The 19,996-nt window shown below is 43.8% G+C and overlaps 1 protein-coding gene across 2 annotated transcripts in view; it reads right to left on the reverse strand.

The window, feature by feature from the left end:
• sez6b (seizure related 6 homolog b) overlaps nt 1–19,996 on the reverse strand; it is a 246,012-nt gene that overhangs the window by 35,011 nt on the left and 191,005 nt on the right. For both annotated transcript variants that reach the window (XM_085479055.1, XM_085479054.1), the window contains exons 5-9: nt 17,376–17,561; nt 14,471–14,639; nt 3,742–3,908; nt 887–1,081; nt 173–311 (exon numbers count right to left, since the gene is read on the reverse strand). In XM_085479055.1, coding sequence (XP_085335181.1) covers nt 173–311; nt 887–1,081; nt 3,742–3,908; nt 14,471–14,639; nt 17,376–17,561 — 856 coding nt within the window. The remainder of the gene's footprint in view (nt 1–172; nt 312–886; nt 1,082–3,741; nt 3,909–14,470; nt 14,640–17,375; nt 17,562–19,996) is intronic.

Here is a 19,996-nt window from a genome sequence, read left to right on the forward strand (position 1 = left end):
AGTGTCATACTGTTTCTGTGGATGTGTTTGAAGCCTGGGACTGCTGTATGTATCAGCAAAGGAGATAAAGCAAGTTTTGTGATGATTAGATGCTGCTTTAGTAATGTGGTTTTATGCTCATCAAAGGCCAACGGAGTGAAATAGATTGAACATGTGGAAGATGGATACGTACACTTGAATATCTAGCATGATCCTCTTGTCCTCCTCAACGTGGATTCCCCAGATACAGTCCTGGCCTTTATCATAGGATTCAGGCCAGTTGGGAGAGAGCACCACACCAGCTGAGTCTGTGATCTCACCACTGCACACAGCTGGAACACAAACACACAAAAAAAAACATGTTTACAGTTTAAATCTCTAAGTCATCATCAGAGATCGCTCTGTCCCTTTGTTTTGGGGTGTGTAACAAGCAAATTGGATGCGTGATCTCACTAAATATAGAAACAGAACAAAGAATTTTGTAATACAAACAATTAAAGAAATGAAGTCTGCTGTCAGTTTTGTATTGCTGAGAGTCAGTGTTTAATTATCTGTCATCCTGGGGCCAAAGATGTCAGTGAGCCCCCCGAGACTCATTCTTATATAGTGCTTTTTACAACATGCCACATTCACTATGTTTTAAGTGCTTACTAGCTAACATTCAGACACATTCATATCTTGCCCAGGGATATTTGGCACGCAGACTGGGGGAGCCAGGGATCAAACCACCAACCTTCCGATCAGTAGATGATCTGCTCTACCTCTGAGTTCAATCCTAAGTGTTAAGATGGGTGTATCAAGGGGAAAGTGACTCAAAATGGACAAAATTGTTGCAAAAATGTAGAAGATGACAAGAAAGAAGCACAAGTAATCCAAAGATGCATGTCAATAAATCAGGCATACAAACCTCTGCAAGCAGGCTCAGTCTCATTCCACTGTGGATTGTTAGGATCCATGCACTCAATGGTGACAGATCCCTGTTCCAGAGTATACCCCGGGTCACAGGCAAACTCCACCACAGCTCCTACTGACCAGGTGTTGTCAGTGCTGGTCATGTTACCGTACTTCACAAAGGGTTCATAGCAGTGACCCGCTGAAAAAGCTAGAGAGATGGAAGTAATGTTACAAAAATAGTTGTAGGAAGGAGTTAGAATCCATCGATCTATTCGCTTCCGCTTATCCTTTTCAGGGTCGCAGGGGATGCTGGAGCCTATCCCAGCAGTCATAGGGCGAGAGGAGGGGTACACCCTTGACATGTCTGTGCGGTACACCCTTGACAGGTCGCCAGTCTGTCACAGGGCTAACACACAGAGACAGACAACCATTCACACTCACATTCACACCTATGGGCAATTTGGATTAATCAATTAACCTATCCCCACAAGCTGCATGTCTTTGGACTGTGGGAGGAAGCCGCAGTACCCGGAGGGAACCCACGCAAACACAGGGAGAAGATGAAAACTCCACACAGAAAGACCCTGGCCTGATGGTGGAATTGAACTCAGGACCTTCTTGCTGTGCGGCAACAGTGCTAACCACTGTTCCACCGTGCTGGAGTTAGAAGCTCCATTAATAAATAATAAACAATTGTTTATATTTGCCCTTATATATATATGTTCAAAATCCATCTTTTAGAGTGTGCATGTGTCAACCAGCACACAGCCTGTTTCAGTTGCTGCTTTTTCTCTTTAGTTTAACTTTTTTCTTACTAATTTTCTTACTTTTTTCTTACTAATTTGTTTGTCCTTTACTCTTCACTCAGATAAGTGTTCATCTGTATTAATAGCTTTCTTTTCTACATCATTTTCCTAGGGATTATTAAAATATTCTGATTCTGAGATCAAATGTATTTTGTTTATATTTTCTTAAAAATGTGATTTTGTTAAAATCATATTGCATCTTTCACTAGATTTATTTCAATGTCTCTTTTTCCAAGTGAAACACAGAAAAGAAAACATTAGTTAACAGATAGTCAAGCTTCATAACAAAAAATGTTTAAAGACTGATGCAAAATAGTGAAAAATATTATATTTAGTTCAGTAAAGCTATGAACCATATTTTAAATTTTACCTTCATCTATGTATTCTGTGGTAACTTGTAGGTTTTGACCCGTGTCTTAAATCAGCCAAACAAACAAACAAAAAAAAAACAACCAGTTGTTTGTCAACCAATTGTTTGTTAAATCTTTTTGGGCTTCCTTAGCCATTAAAAGATTGGTTTTAATATTGCATGCTCAGTGAATAACTCAGCCAGCAGAAACCCAAAAATGAAGAAGAGAAGCCATCATAGGACAGGCCCCTGCATGGTATGTACCACCGGCAAATAGAGGAAGTGACTGACATCCAAAAATCCTACTGATGGCTGGACAAAGCTGGACTGAAAGACAGCACAGAAGCACTAATCAGGGCAGCACAGGAACAAGATCTAAGTACAAGATCCATAGAGGCAATGGCCTACCACACCAGGCAAGACCCCAGGTTCAGGCTGTGTAAAGATGCCCTGAGATAATCCAGCACAAAACAGCAGGGTCCAAGATGCTTAGCAGGCAGGATATACGTGGAACACCGTAGCCAAGCGGCCGGCATAGTATACAGAAACATCTGTGCTTAACACCCCTTGGAAGTCCCGAGGTCAAAATGGGACCTTGGGTGGTTGAGAATGACTGGGCTAAGATCCTGTGGGACTTCCAGATACAGATGGACAAACTGGTGATGGCTAACCAACATAACAACATCGCTAACGTACTGTACATAGTAGTGGTAGACAAGCAGTAGAAGATGGCCGTAGTGACAGATGTAGCAATGACCAGTGACAACAACATCAGGAAGAAGGAACATGAGAAGCTGGAGAAGTACCAAGGGTTGAGGGAAAAACTTGAGAAGATGTGGAGGGTGAAGGTAAGAATGGTCCCAGTGGTAATCTGAGCACTTTGTGCAGTAACACCCAAGCTAGGCGAGTGGCTCCAGCAGATCTCAGGAACAACATCCGAGATCTCTGTCCAAAAGAGCGCAGTCCTAGATTAAAGGTCTGTCAGGCAGTAGTTCCCCATTCACTCAGATTCCATGGCGGCCAAAATAAAAACAACAAAAGTGGACTGATATTTTGGTTTATTGTGGGTTTAGATTAAATTAAGTTAATTAGGGCAATAGTGAGTGTGGATTTCTTTAAATTGCCACTTTGTTGTGTTTCCAGATTTTAATCACAACATTTTTTAGTTTAATTTAATGTTATTAATATGATATTAAATGGAAACATCCATCCATTCGCTTTTCAGGGTCGCGGGGGGCGCTGGAGCCTATCCCAGCTGTCATAGGGCGAGAGGCGGGGTACACCCTGGATAGGTCGCCAATCTGTCGCCGGGCTAACACAGGGACAGACAACCATTTGCACTCACATCCACTCACGCATTCACACATATGGGCAATTTAGATTGATCAATTAACCTATCCCCACTAACTGCATGTCTTTGGACTGTGGGAGGAAGCCGGAATACCCGGGGAGAACCCACGCAAACATGGGGAGAACATGCAAACTCTACACAGAAAGACCCCGGCCTGATGGTGGAATTGAACTCACAACATTCTTGCTGTGCGGCAACAGTGCTAACCACTGGTCACCGTAAATGGAAACAATAATTATAAATAATAATAAGAAGAAATTACCACATTAGTACATTCTTGTTTCTTCATTGTTACCCTACTATTACCACTTTATTATCAGGCTGTAATAGAAAGTGCTATCCAACTCATGCATAATTCTTACCTTGATACCTAATGGCTATGCCAGTCGATGTTCCTGTGGCATCTGTAGTAAGCTCAATGAAGAGCTGCCTAGATGTGCTAAGGAGCCCTTCATTAGGCAAATACTCCACCTCATAGGAATCATACAGTACGGCTGCATTTATGCTGTTGCCATTCTTGATCAGGAGCCTGAAAGACAGTGAACAAAATTTTATTTACAGGGTATCTTATTTAACAGAATGGAACTTTTTGACTCCTACTGGCTGTTCTTTATCTGTTTGCATCCTTGCCTACAATTGAGTATAAAATACTGATTAACGTAACATATTTGAATGATCTATTTAGGCTACTTTGTAAATTAAAAGAAAATATCAATTTGCATGTTTAAACATATGTACAGCAAATTATAAACAGATATTTACAGCATTTTTCTTTTCAATTTGCCTTTGTACACCTCCAGTTGTTTAAATCAAACATCTGACTTTTCTTTTATTTCAGAGGGTTTAAGAACAATATTGCATTTTCATACATACTCCCTATTTTCAGACACTCAAAAGTAATTTAGAAGAACTAACATAAAAAAAATCATTTATAGTCAGCGACTGGCTGAAGTGTAGAACTCACAGACGTCACTGGACTGCAGGAGAAAGTTTGAGTCCCTGGAACTAGCAGAAAGCCCCAGTAGAATCAAGCCCTGAACCTTCTTGTTAAGTGGCAGCAGTGTTAATCACTAAATAACAGTGTCACCAGTGTTGGGGAGTAACGGAATACATGTACCGGTGTTACGTGTTTAAAATACAAAATATGAGTAACTGTATTCCGTTACAGTTACCATTTAAAAAGGTGGTATTCAGAATACAGTTACTTTGTTGAAATAAAGGGATTACACGACGGTCTTTTCCTGTTTCATATGTTAGGCTGTCCCCTCTCTATTTTTGGTAATTCCACGCTGGTGGAAACCCAAGCAAAACACGCATTAAGAGGCTCTAATGTCTGGGTCTCAATCTCGCGGCCCATGTCACCTCTACTTGCAGCCCGCAAAACGACGTGAAGAAATATTTTTTAAAATTATTCAAATTTTTTTTAAATATGAAGGCAATAAGCAGAGTATTACAGGCATAGCCCTAAAGAATGTAGCCTCATGGGCAGTGTAGCCCAGTTGTAAGTAAGCTATTAAGACTCGACTGTACACTGTGTTCCTGTTTTCCTCTGAAACAATAAGCTCCGTTGGAGCAGCCTTTCAACGCCTCTCTCTGTCTCTCACTAGCAAAGTTGACCCAGACAACAAAGTAAAGCCAGTTTCTACTCAATGAGAGTAACGTATTATTCAGAATACGTTACTCTCATTGAGTAACGTAACGGAATATAATAATGGATTGGATTTATATAGCGCTTTCCAAGGCACCCAAAGCGCTTTACAATGCCACTATTCATTCACTCTCGCATTCACACACTGGTGGAGGCAAGCTACGGTTGTAGCCACAGCTGCCCTGAGGCAGACTGACAGAAGGGAGGCTGCCATGTCGCGCCATCGGCCCCTCTGGCCATATGCTACAAAATACAGGGTGGGCCATTTATATGGATACACTGTAATAAAATGGGAATGGTTGGTGATATTAAAGTCCTGTTTGTGGCACATTAGTATATGTGAGGGGGCAAACTCCTCAAGATGGGTGGTGACCATGGTGGCCATTTAGAAGTCGGCCATCTTGGATACAACTTTTGTTTTTTCAATAGGAAGAGGGCCATGTGACACATCAAACTTATTGGTAATGTCACAAGAAAAACAATGGTGTGCTTGGTTCCAACGTAACTTTATTCTTTCATGAGTTATTTACAAGTTTCTCTTTGTTCACAGCCATTGACATGTCGAAGAGGTTAACACGTGAGGAGCGGATCGAAATTGTGTTGATATCTGGTGAACGCAGTAACCGGGTCATTGCTGCAGATTTCAATGCAAGACCCCCTACAAGACCACCCATCTCCCATGCTACAGTTAGCAAACTGCTTGCTAAGTTTCGTGAAACTGGTTCAGTGTTGGATTTGCCAAAATGTGGACGCAAGAAAACTGTCACTAATGAAGAAACATCAGTGGCTGTCCTAGCTTCATTCAGCAAGAGCCCACAGCGTAGCACTCGCCGCACGTCACTGGAGAGTGGCATTAGTCGAACATCCCTTCGGCGGATATTAGCTACTCACAAATGGCACCCTTACAAACTCCAGCTACTGCAGCATCTCAACGAGGATGACCCAGATCGGCCACAGAATTTGCAGAATGGGCAAAACAAAAATTGGAACAGGACCCTCAGTTCACGCAGAAGATTTTGTTCAGCGATGAGGCAAACTTTTATGTGAATGGTGAAGTTAACAAACAAAACCGCCGCTATTGGTCTGACACTAACCCACATTGGATGGATCCCTCCAAGACTGTTGGACCAACAAAAGTGATGGTTTGGTGTGGTATATGGGGCACAACGATAGTGGGTCCATTCTTCATCAATGGAAACCTCAAGGCCACTGGATATTTGAAATTGCTACATGATGATGTGTTTCCCTCTTTATGCACTGAAGCTGGCACGTGCCCTGAGTTTTTTCCAGCAAGATGGTGCACCACCGCATTATGGGTGCCAGGTCCGAGCATTCCTAGATGAACAGTTTCCTGGAAAGTGGATTGGTCGTCATGGGCCAGTTGAATGGCCCCCAAGGTCTCCCGATCTGACCCCCTTAGACTTTTATCTTTGGGGTCATCTGAAGGCAATTGTCTATGGTGTGAAGATACGAGATGTGCAGCTCCTGAAACTACGGATACTGGATGCCTGTGCTGGCATTTCTCCTGCGGTGTTGCTATCAGTGTGTGAAGAGTGGGAGAAGAGGGTTGCATTGACAATCCAACACAGTGGGCTGCACATTGAACACATTTTATAAGTGGTCAGAAACTTGTAAATAACTCATGAAAGAATAAAGTTACGTTGAAACCAAGCACACCATTGTTGTTCTTGTGACATTACCAATAAGTTTGATGTGTCACATGGCCCTCTTCCTATTGGAAAAACAAGTTGTATCCAAGATGGCCGACTTCTAAATGGCCACCATGGTCATTCACCACCCATCTTGAGGAGTTTGCCCCTCACATAAACTAATGTGCCACAAACAGGACTTTAATATCACCAACCATTCCCATGTTATTACGGTGTATCCATATAAATGGCCCACCCTGTACATTTTGGGGCATGTAATCTGTAATCTGTAGTGGAATACACTTTAAAAGTAACCTTCCCAACACTGTGTGTCACCCAATCATTAATTACCATGTATGAAGGCATATACACACATAGAACACACACACAGATTTGATGTTGATGCACGTCACAGCCCTCCACCAGCAGCAATCTTGTGGTTGTCTTATTCTTCTCAGTTAAAAGAAAAAGGTTTATCAGAGCACTAAAGTGTTAAATAAAATCAATAAACTATTATAAAATATGTGTATATTTATGTTTTTTCTTAATGTTCCTGTTGGTTACTTCATAATGTAATGGGTTAGAGATGTGCCTAATAAACAAATAATATCCAGTTCAGTCTCAGGAGGAGACGCCCTTTGCGTTGTGTCAGGAAGAGCATCCAGTGTTCAAAACATGGGTAAGGGAGCAGTTGAAAATAACTTTTTATTTTTATTGTTTCTATTCACATAGACTCATATTCATACTCACATTCTCTAGATGGGTAAAAACCCTAAAAACACTGGCTATAGTTTTTCATGCCATTACCTATAAATCATGCAACATTTTGAGTGTTAATGCATTCATAACAATTTTTCTTGCCTTCCAGATAACAACTGCCTGTGATTTCTTGCTATAACAAAAGTAAATCAGCAAACTCTACATTTGTAATCTGTTAAATAGAATATCAAGGGAGCATTTTGAGTACATTGATTAGCTAACGTCTAAAAACCTATAAACAAGAAAGAACGGTTAATTAAGACTGATTAATTAACTGAAGTCATTTTCTGTCAGTATACAGTGGGGCAAAAAAGTATTTAGTCAGCCACCGATTGTGCAAGTTCCCCCACCTAAAATGATGACAGAGGTCAGTAATTTGCACCAGAGGTACACTTCAACTGTGAGAGACAGAATGTGAAAAAAAAATCCATGAATCCACATGGTAGGATTTGTAAAGAATTTATTTGTAAATCAGGGTGGAAAATAAGTATTTGGTCAATAACAAAAATACAACTCAATACTTTGTAACATAACCTTTGTTGGCAATAACAGAGGTCAAACGTTTACTATAGGTCTTTACCAGGTTTGCACACACAGTAGCTGGTATTTTGGCACATTCCTCCATGCAGATCTTCTCGAGAGCAGTGATGTTTTGGGGCTGTCGCCGAGCAACACGGACTTTCAACTCCCGCCACAGATTTTCTATGGGGTTGAGGTCTGGAGACTGGCTAGGCCACTCCAGGACTTTCAAATGCTTCTTACGGATCCACTCCTTTGTTGCCCGGGCGGTGTGTTTTGGATCATTGCCATGTTGGAAGACCCAGCCTCATTTCATCTTCAAAGTTCTCACTGATGGAAGGAGGTTTTGGCTCAAAATCTCACGATACATGGCCCCATTCATTCTGTCCTTAACACGGATCAGTCGTCCTGTCCCCTTGGCAGAAAAACAGCCCCATAGCATGATGTTTCCACCCCCATGCTTCACAGTAGGTATGGTGTTCTTGGGATGCAACTCAGTATTCTTCTTCCTCCAAACACGACGAGTTGAGTTTATACCAAAAAGTTCTACTTTGGTTTCATCTGACCACATGACATTCTCCCAATCCTCTGCTGTATCATCCATGTGCTCTCTGGCAAACTTCAGACGGGCCTGGACATGCACTGGCTTCAGCAGCGGAACACGTCTGGCACTGCGGGATTTGATTCCCTGCCGTTGTAGTGTGTTACTGATGGTGACCTTTGTTACTTTGGTCCCAGCTCTCTGCAGGTCATTCACCAGGTCCCCCCGTGTGGTTCTGGGATCTTTGCTCACCGTTCTCATGATCATTTTGACCCCACGGGATGAGATCTTGCGTGGAGCCCCAGATCGAGGGAGATTATCAGTGGTCTTGTATGTCTTCCATTTTCTGATGATTGCTCCCACAGTTGATTTTTTCACACCAAGCTGCTTGCCTATTGTAGATTCACTCTTCCCAGTCTGGTGCAGGTCTACAATACTTTTCCTGGTGTCCTTCGAAAGCTCTTTGGTCTTGGCCATGGCGGAGTTTGGAGTCTGACTGTTTGAGGCTGTGGACAGGTGTCTTTTATACAGATGATGAGTTCAAACAGGTGCCATTCATACAGGTAACGAGTGGGGGACAGAAAAGCTTCTTACAGAAGACATTACAGGTCTGTGAGAGCCAGAGATTTTCCTTGTTTGAGGTGACCAAATACTTATTTTCCACCCTAATTTACGAATAAATTCTTTACAAATCCTACCATGTGGATTCATGGATTTTTTTTTCACATTCTGTCTCTCACAGTTGAAGTGTACCTCTGGTGCAAATTACTGACCTCTGTCATCATTTTAGGTGGGGGAACTTGCACAATCGGTGGCTGACTAAATACTTTTTTGCCCCACTGTATAATATCTGTGGGCTTGTGTACTGTAGTATCAATGATAAATCACCAATATTTGTCATTTTCCATTGGTTTATTGGAAAAAGTGAGTACATAGCTACATGGGATACATCATAGCAAGTTTCATGAAGTGCAGCTGAACACTATGAAATAGTGAGTAAATGGTCTTAAATGACAGATCTTAGATTTTTTTTTTGTTGAATAAACACTAGTATTTATATACTTAGGTTATATAATAACTAACTAGTTAAATAAATAATAAACTAGAGGGTTATATGATAGAGCATCTATCAATCGGCGGATCAATCAGTGGCTCCTCCAGCCCATGAGGGAAAATATTCTTGGGCAAGATACTGAATTGCGAGTTGTCCCTCCATGTGACTGTGTGAATTGATGTTAGTTTTAAAAAGGGTGGGGGTGGGGGTGCGCTGTATGAATGTGTGTGTGATCGTGTGAATGAGACCAGTAGAACACACTTTGTTCAATCAAACTGAGTAGAAAGGTGCTATACAGTATACTGGAAGTACCAGTCTATTTCTGGCCTTTTAAAAGCCAACAAACCTTGGTGCATTAAATGAACACCTTTTGCACATTTGTCAGTTAACCTTTCCAAATCACCACTTCACCTAAATCTTTTCCTTTTGTTTCTAGAGCTGTCCAGATATCCCTTCGTATCTGTGAGGTCTCCATCTGTAGCATGAGTATAAGAGCAGCCTGGAGCCACTATTGTCTGGCAGACAGAATGGATTACTCAGCTAATTTCTCCCCCATGGTTACTCTATTCACTGGCCCTTAATTGCAGCCCCATGCTGCTAAAATGACATTCAGCTGTCACCGGTATGCGCTACACTGACATCCTGATGTTATTCTGTGGAGTCTTCAGGGACAAAGCAGAAGGTACAAAGATAAGAGGCCTCATGATTGAACATAAGTTAAGGACTGTGCTGAAGTAAAGAGGAAAGTAGTACATCAAAGTTAACAGGGTGTGAGCCATGAGACAGTTACACCAGCCAGCAAATAGCTCATATTTTCTAACAATCTGAAGTGTTTAAGGAGCTTGAAAAGAAAAGCGTCTGGACTTCTTTAAGTTGCTTGAAGACGTTTCACCTCTCATCCGAGAAGCTTCTTCAGGTCAGAAGAAGCTTCAGGTCAGAACTGAACTCTTCAGCATAAGCCCTTCAAGCTTACATGTGCTGCAGATATGATGAGGCAGAGGCGGAAAATGGGTGGGGGTGCTCTGGATAGAGGATTTTGCGATGTAATTTACCTTAATTGGACGGCCAAACATATTAAAACCCAACTATAACACTTCTCACCATTGCCAATATTAACATAACTAAAAAGGGTATGCACAACAGTCCTCCAGACATGGGCATGTGTGGTACCAGGGAGGATTGAACGATCTTAATGTCGTACGACCAAATACATGTTTGGGGTAACTACCCAGTATTGGTTGAGTACACATGCTTCTTTCTGAACTTCTAAAAGTTTGATTTAAGGGGGCAGGATGTTTGTTTAAGAGGATGTTTTTACGATACCAGTTTACTAGCTACTACCCTGTCGTTGCTGGTGCGTTGCAGGCATTTTTCAAGTCACCCCATGCACAATACATGTACATCCCAACTGTAACCTGAGTCTCACATTTGAACAGATTAGTAATTACAATTACTAATCCTCCTTGAATCGCTACCTTATCGTGGTGGAGGGGTTTGTGTGTCACAGGGATCCCAGGGGCTATGTTGTCTGGGGGCTTTTGCCCCCTGGTAGGGTCTCCCATGGCAAATTGGCCCTGGGTGAGGGACCAGACAAAGAGCGATTCATAAGACCCTTATGAAAAGGACACCGAGGGAACAGTTTACCCTGCCCGGGATAGGGTTACCGGGGCCTCGCCCTGGAGCCAGGCCCGGGGAGGGTGCCCGAGGGCGAGCGTCTGGTGGCCGGGCCTTAGTCCATGGGGCCCGGCCGGGCACAGCCCGAAGAGGAGACATGGGCCCATCCTCCCGCAGGCCCACCACCCGCAGGAGGCGCCATAGGGGTCGGGTGCATTGTGTGCCGGGTGGCGGCCAGGAGCGGAGGCCCTGGCGGACTGACCCCCGGCTGCCAAGACTGGCAATAGGGACATGGAATGTCACCTCTCTGGTGGGGAAGGAGCCTGAGTTAGTGCGTGAGGTTGAGAGGTACCGGCTAGATATAGTCGGGCTCACCTCTACACATGGCTTGGGCTCTGGAACCAGTCTCCTGGAGAGGGGCTGGACTCTGTCTCAGTCTGGAGTTGCCCTTGGTGAGAGGCGGCGGGCTGGGGTGGGTATCCTAATATCCCCTCGGCTTGCTGCCGGTACGTTGGGGTTTTTCCCGGTGGACGAGAGGGTTTGTTCCCTGCGCCTTAGGGTCGGGGAACGGGTCCTGACTGTCATCTGGCAGTTCAGAGTACCCAGCCTTCTTAGAGTCCCTGGGGGGGGGGGGGGGGGTGCTGGAGGGTGCTCCACCTGGAGACTCTGTTGTCCTGCTGGGAGACTTCAATGCTCACGTGGGTAACGACAGCGAGACCTGGAGGGGCGTGATTGGGAGGAACGGCCTCCCTGATCTGAACCCGAGCAGTGCTCTGTTATTGGACTTCTGTGCTAATCACAGTTTGGCCATAACGAACACCCTGTTCGAACATAAGAGTGTCCATAAGTGCACGTAGCACCAGGACGCTCTAGGCCGTAGGTCGATGATCGATTTTGTAATCGTATCAGCAGACCTGCGACCATATGTTCTGGACACTCGGGTAAAGAGAGGGGCTGAGCTGTCAACTGATCACCACCTGGTGGTGAGTTGGATCAGGTGGCGGGGGAAGACGCTGGACAGACCTGGTACACCTAAACGCGTAGTGAGGGTGTGCTGGGAACGTCTAGCAGAGGCCCCAGTCCGCGAGATCTTCAACGCACACCTCCGGCAGAGCTTCAACAGCATTCCGAGGGAGACTGGGGACATTGAGTCCGAATGGACCATGTTCAGCGTCTCCATTGCCGAAGCTGCTGCATTGAGCTGCGGCCGCAAGGTGGTTGGTGCCTGCCGTGGTGGTAATCCCCGAACCAAATGGACACCAGAGGTGAAGGAAGCCACTAGGCTGAAGAAGGAGTCCTATCGGGCTTGGTTAGCCTGTGGGACTCCGGAGGCAGCCGACAGGTATCGACAGGCCAAGCGGAATGCGGCTCGGGCAGTGGCTGAAGCAAAAACTCGGGTGTGGGAGGAGTTCGGAGAGGCCATGGAAAAAGACTTTCGGACTGCCTCGAAGAGATTCTGGCAAACCGTCAGACGTCTCAGGAGGGGAAAGCGGTGCTCTACCTGCACTGTGTATAGTGCTGGCGGAGTGCTGCTGACGTCGACTGAGAAAATTGTCAGGCGGTGGAAGGAATACTTCGAGGACCTCCTTAATCCCACTGACACGTCTTCTGAGGAGGAAGCAGAGTCTGGGGATGAGGGGAATGACCCGCCAATTTCCGGGGGCGGGGTCACTGAGACAGTTAAACAACTCCTTGGTGGCAGAGCCCCTGGTGTTGATGAGGTCCGCCCTGAGTTCCTGAAGGCTCTGGACGTTGTAGGGCTGTCCTGGTTGACACGCCTCTGCAATGTTGCGTGGAGATCAGGGGCAGTACCTGTGGACTGGCAGACCGGGGTGGTGGTCCCCATCTTTAAGAAAGGGGACCGGAGGGTGTGTTCCAACTACAGGGGGATCACACTCCTCAGCCTCCCTGGGAAAGTCTATGCCAGGGTGCTGGAAAGGAGAGTTCGTCCGTTAGTCGAACCTCGGATACAGGAGGAACAATGCGGTTTTCGTCCTGGTCGCGGAACACTGGACCAGCTCTTTATCCTCTCCAGGATACTTGAGGGTGCATGGGAGTTTGCCCAACCAGTCTACATGTGTTTTGTGGACTTGGAGAAGGCATTCGACCGTGTCCCTCGGGGTGTCCTGTGGGAGGTGTTGCGGGAATATGGGGTGTCTGGCCCATTGCTACGGGCCATTCGATCCCTATACAACCGTTGCAAGAGCTTGGTTCGCATTGCCGGCAATAAGTCGGACTCGTTCCCGGTGGGTGATGGGCTCCGCCAGGGCTGCCCTTTGTCTCCGGTTCTGTTCATAATTTTTATGGACAGGATTTCTAGGCGCAGCCAAGTGGCGGAGGGCTTTCGCTTTGGTGGCCTCAGAATCTCATCTCTGATTTTTGCAGATGATGTGGTTCTGTTGGCTTCATCGGGTGAGGGCCTCCAGCTCGCACTGGAACGGTTCGCAGCCGAGTGTGAAGCAGCGGGAATGAGGATCAGCACCTCCAAATCTGAGGCCATGGTTCTCATCCGGAAAAGGGTGGAGTGCCCACTCCGGGTCGGGGATGAGTTCCTGCCCCAAGTGGAGGAGATCAAGTATCTCGGGGTCTTGTTCGCGAGTGATGGGAGAAGGGAGCCGGAGATCGACAGACGGATTGGGGCTGCAGCTGCAGTAATGCGGACGCTGCACCGGTCCGTCGTGGTGAAGAGGGAGCTGAGTGTAAAAGCGAAGCTCTCAATTTACCGGTCGATCTACGTCCCTACCCTCACCTATGGCCACGAGCTGTGGTTAGTGACCGAAAGAACGAGATCGCGGATACAAGCGGCAGAAATGAGCTTCCTCCGAAGGGTGGCTGGCCTCTCCCTTAGAGATAGGGTGAGAAGTTCGGCCATCCGGGAGGGGCTCAGAGTAGAGCAGCTGCTGCTCCACATCGAAAGGAGCCAGCTGAGGTGGTTCGGGCATCTGACAAGGATGCCCCCTGGGCGCCTCCTGGGTGAGGTGTTCCAGGCATGTCCCACCGGGAGGAGGCCCGGGGCAGACCCAGGACACGCTGGAGAGATTATATCTCTCGGCTGGCCTGGGAACGCCTTGGTATTCCCCCGGATAAGCTGGAGGAGGTGGCTGGGGAGAGGGAGGTCTGGGCCTCTTTGCTTAGGCTGCTTTGTTGCATTAGGTGATACTCATTGGGTGTCTTTCATTCTAAGACTGTGTAAGACTGGAAACTTGAAAATTGTGCACATAGGAGCTTTAGAGTAATTGTTTTTGAAATGATCAATTTGTTAAAGGAAAGAGTTTTCAGTTTACAACAATCTCAAATCATAGCTTACCGATCATCATCCTCAGCCAGTGCTACCTTCTCAAAGTGGATGTGGAGCCTCTGGCCCTCAGGGGCCTCCAGCAGCCAGTGGCAGGTTAGGTTGTTGCTGTAGTTGCTCGGAAAACCAGGAGAGACAATCCGACCAACTGTGATGTTCCTCACCAAACCTCCACAGGCAGCTGAAAAACAAGAAGGAATGGAAGTGAACATCAAATTAAACTGTGGTGGATTTCACATTATGTAGTGAATCTCAGTCAAATTTACTCGTACTGACATCATCTCATTCTCTATTACCCTAACTTAATAACCAAACTCAAACTGGTGACCATGAAAAAAAAAACAAGAACCAGCCTAATAAGACTGCTTTTAGTATTTGAAAGCATTCAGACATTTGCCAACATCAAAATTTATTATAGCAAAAATTATTTATATTTCCCTTAATTTTAACATTATAAATTGTAAACTTGTAAAGCATAAATTTGATCCATCTACTGCATAATTTGATTATCATCATTAGTATCACACCACTGCTGCTCTGCTGTCAAGTGCTGTTACAATAATTTTAGTAAGTCAACACTTCCTGATACTGTTAGTTGTTATCAAGTAGCTAGTGTAGTACTGTTTGTACTATATTATGAAATTTCCGTTGCAGAAAAATAATGTGAATGTCTGGATGAAATAAAGCCTTTTGGGTTGTGCTAACAGCAGCCAAAGAAGAAACAATGCAAACTGGAGGTGACTACATAAAGAATACAACTGTCTAAATACACTTGTACATTTTACAATGCACAAGAAATGTAAGAAATGTGAATAGCATCAATTATTATTATGTAAAATAATTCTGTAGGAAAACCATTTAATTGCTGTCTGTCTGAGTAATTCACACTGTCAGTAGTTTTCAATTAAAACTACCTTCTACCAAGAAATGAACCTATCAACAGTAGATACACGACTTGATACAACTGCATGTAGGTGAGAAAATAGCTTTTGTTAATATTCAAGCTGTAATCAAGAATTTAGATCGTCAAGCTGTTCCTAAGACCGTGCTGTTCTGTCCTTCCTGAAATCTGCTGGCAAGACTCGCCCAGTTTGGAGGTCACAGGCCTGAGTGTTCTGATTACCATGGAGACCACTGATGCCTTTACCTTCCACATCTTTTCCAGTTACCTCTCAGCCCTTCTCAAGCTTCATGTGTCCTTTCTTCCTGATGTTGCTATCAGTTACTATTTCCACATCTATCACCAGAGATGGGCAGTAACGCGTTACTGATTACTTTTTTCAAGTAACGAGTAAAGTAAGGGATTACTATTGCAAAAACGGTAATTAGATTACCGTTACTTTCCCGTAGGAACGCTGCGTTACTGCGTTACTAAAACCGTGATTTTTTGCGAGAATGTCTCATGACAGTGACGTAAGCAAGTGCGCTGTTAGTGACAACAGCTGTGTGCAGATCAACAATGGATCACATATCGAATGTGGGAGAGAGTACGAGCGTGCAGCGTTTAAAGCGTGGAAGTACTGACCTTACTTTGAGTTTGATTCCATAAAAAGTGACAAAAACATTAGCGTCCATCGTGCGTGGGAAGAAAACTTCTTTTTACAGTGACAAAACCTAAACTTCCAAGCAAGCACCAAGTGCGCAAGGACATAATGGGAAACTCACAGAGAAACTCGCGGATTCTTCCACTGACCGCGGCACACCTGCACCAGCGTAAACCTCCGCCTACCCCACTCCTGCTTTACAGGTGAAAATAGAGCAACAGGACCGCTGAGTCTTTGACTTTATTTATTTTCTGCTGTGTTTTACTTGCATCTATTTGAAAGACTGAGTGTAAACACAAAAAATATTTTATTTTATGTGCTGGAATGTGCAGAAAATAGATTTAAATGTTAAACTAATTTATTCAAGTCAGAGACTGTTGCATATAATTAAATGTTTGCTTGATGCATAAAGTTAAAAGATCAAAACTGATAAAACAAGTTTAAAAAAAGAGACTTTTCCATTTGATTACATTTTGTATGATGGATTATGCAGAAAAAGTAGAATTGGGCTGAAAGATCTATGGCTTTATCACCTATTCAGGTTGTAAATCGTGTTTTTAAAAAGTAACTAAGTAACTAAGTAATTAATTACTTTTGAAAATAAGTAATCACTAAAGTAACGGGATTACTTTTTTGGGGAAGTAATCAGTAATTAGTTACTGATTACTTTTTTTAAGTAACTTGATCAACACTTTCTATCACAACCTCTTCTTCTGCTTGTCCACCACTCGGTGTATCCCATTTTGACCCTGGAACTTCCAGGCCATAGATGGCATGTATGTATGTTCCTGTATGCTATCCCACCCACTCGAAACGCATATGCAATACTTCTATTAATTACTTTCTCTGACTAACTTAGACTGAGACTTGGGGCGATCGTGGCTCAAAGAGTTGGCAGCTTGTCTTGTAACCGGAAGGTTGCCGGTTCGAGCCCCGGCTCGGACAGTCTCGGTCGTTGTGTTCTTGGGCAAGACACTTCACCTACCGCCTACTGGTGATGACCAGAGGGGCCGATGGTGCGATATGGCAGCCTCGCCTCTGTCAGTCTGTCCCAGGGCAGCTGTGGCTACAACTGTAGCTGCCTCCACCAGTGTGTGAATGAATGAATGAATGAATGAATAGTAGAATTGTAAAGCGCTTTGAGGGGTCCCGAAAAGCACTATATAAATGCATTATTATTATTGATACAATTAAATGTAAATAGAATGCATAAAAACAATAATTTTGCACTTTTGTTAATGTGTAAATGCTATGAAATACTTATAAAAAAAACCTTTGTAACTAAAATATTGCCTGTATAATTAATTAGGTTATGTGTATAATTTCCGTCTTCAGCTGTGGCTAGTCGAAGAGTTTCGTCTGGGAAACGTTACCTAGGCACTTTGGTTCCTTCCCACTCCAGTAGGGTGTGCTAGAATTGCGGCAGGTCAACACAGAGGAACCTTGCAGCTTGTAGCCCGTCAAACAGGAGAAGAAAGCCTGCCCTCCAGAGTGGAGACTGCTCACTGATACATCACCATAGAGAGGCTGCTTGGGGAAGACACAGCTCAACATGAAGGCTGGAGAGAAAGAGGTGAAAGAGTCAGGGAAGCAGAGAGACAGCGGAAAATACACAAAAGGAGACTGAAATTAAGGTGTAAAATGTGAAATTTCAGCAAGACATGACATTTAGTTTCAGAAATTTAGACTAGTGTTTCCTGACAGTGGTGCAAGCATTATAAAAGAATCTGCTCCAAAGCCACCATCTAACCTATAACACATAACCCACTTAACACCTTTCAAAACGTTTTCACACCCTCAGTTATATGGTCTTGGTTTTGTTTGTTTTTTTGTCTCTGCAATAATACAGATAAAACCACAAATATTAGACAACCCCTATCAGCAAGCACTTGAGCAAATGTGGGAGGGAAAAACTCCCTTTAAACAGGAAGAAATTTCTGGCAAAATCAGCCTCAGGGAGGAGCAGCCATCTGGGCTAGGGCGAGGGGAGGGAGAGAGGTCAGGAGACATGTTGTGGAGGCGAGCCAGAGATTAATAATAACTCATAATTAAATGCAGAGATGGATAAACACATGGTGAGTGACAAGGGGTGAGAGAAGGAGAAATGCTGAGCATATCATGGGAAGCCCCCAACACACTACGTTTACTGCAGCATAACTAAGAGGGGATTCATGGTCACCTGATCCAGTCCTAACTTTAAGTTTTGTCAGAAAGGAAAGTTTTAAGTCTAATCTTAAAAGTTCAGAGAGAGTCAGTCTCCCAAATCGAAGCAGGATCTGGTTCCACAGAAGAGAGGCCTGAAAGCTGAAGCCTCTCCCACATGTTCTACATTTAATTACTCTAAGTAACCCAGCAGTCTGAGAGCGAAGTGCTCTATTTGGGTTTTTTGTGTCTATGAGGTCTTTATAATAAGATGGGGCCTGATAATTCAAATAATTGTATATAAGGATATGGGAGAATGTTTGTTTGAGAGGATGTTTTTGGGAGAATCTGCTCTCTCTTGCTACAGCATTTTGGTAAATGGCCTGCATTCGTATAGCACTTTACTTATTTATTTTGGATGAACTGAAGGCTTTTCCGGAAGCTTTTAGGGCAACCAGACAATAATGAATTATAATAATCCAGACTAGAAATAGTGAATGAATGAACTAGTTTTTCAGCATCACTCTGAGACAGGATATTTTTAATTTTAGAGATGTTGCACAAATGCAAGAAAGTAGTTTTCCATATTTGTTTAATATGCACACTGAAGGACATGTCCTAGTCAGTCGCTGGAGGCCAAGGTAATGCAGTCCAGAGTGATTATCTGGTTAGACGTCATATTTCTAATATTTTTAGGGCCAAGTATGATTAACTCAGTTTTATCTGAATTTAGAAGCTGAAAATTTGAGGTCATCATGAAAAGAGAAAGGTGGCTATCATCTACACAGTGGCGATACTGCATAGGGGAAGCATAAAGAAGAATCCCCATTAACATGACAGATGTCATTCAAACCATGCGGAGCAGTACCTTTAATACCTACGACATGCTGTAATCTTCCTAATAAAAGTTTACGGTCAACATTGATGAATGCTGAGGTCAAGAAGGACAAGCACTGCGACGAGTCCACTGTCAGCGGCCACAAGAAGATAAGAAAAACAATAAGCAAACTTACACTAATGTGAGGCAAATGTCCAGATATCTGACTAACAACTGAGAATTGTTTTTAAAGTGGGTGTTTTGGTTAAGCTGCTACATTTTCTCAAACACTTCTTTAAGCAATATACAATCAGATTTGTTTATAGCAGCAGCATTCTCTTACTGAAACCCCATAATAACTCATTTGCATTTCAGTTAGCTTGCTGACTGAAATTCTTGAACTATGTTCAAATATTCACATTATACTTGTCTGCATAGATTCTCATGCTGTAAAAAAGTTGCGAAAAGCTGATGAAAGCTGATTTTGTGCAAGTAAAAAGAGAAGAAAAACCCCACTGGCGCTAACTTCCTATCTTTTCAATTATTCCACTGGTATAAACAGAGGTAAATAAACCCGAAATAGTACAAAACAATGAAACACTACAGTGCCGTATCCTCCTGTGACTCCCACCCACTAGAACCTTGTGCTGGCATTTACATTAATTTCTACAAAGAACTATCACATCATTGCAAAATGCTCGGAAACATGTCCAGAGTGCCTCTCAGGTGACCAGTGAACTAACAAGTTTCTTTATAGCCCACTGACTTGTCTTCCTACAGCCTCCTGGAATTCATCCAAACATATAAATAATATACTACTGCTAAAGATTCTGATCCATCTTACTGTAATTGTGCTAGTTTTATTGTTACCCCTCGGTGGCATAGAGTAGCTCTGTTATTGATTCTGTCTGTTGAGAGCAGCACTGTGCCTCAGGTGAGGAAATATGTAGGGAGATTAAATAGGCCAATAAATGACAACCTATAACCCCAGCTGCTTCTAGTACTCTGTTAGTGCAGAGGGATGTTGCCCAGCTC

This window comes from Copadichromis virginalis, linkage group LG14 (assembly GCF_057382275.1).
Source record: "Copadichromis virginalis isolate Kocher_CV1m ecotype Utaka linkage group LG14, C_Virginalis_male_GT1.1, whole genome shotgun sequence".
Lineage (NCBI taxonomy): Eukaryota > Metazoa > Chordata > Actinopteri > Cichliformes > Cichlidae > Copadichromis > Copadichromis virginalis.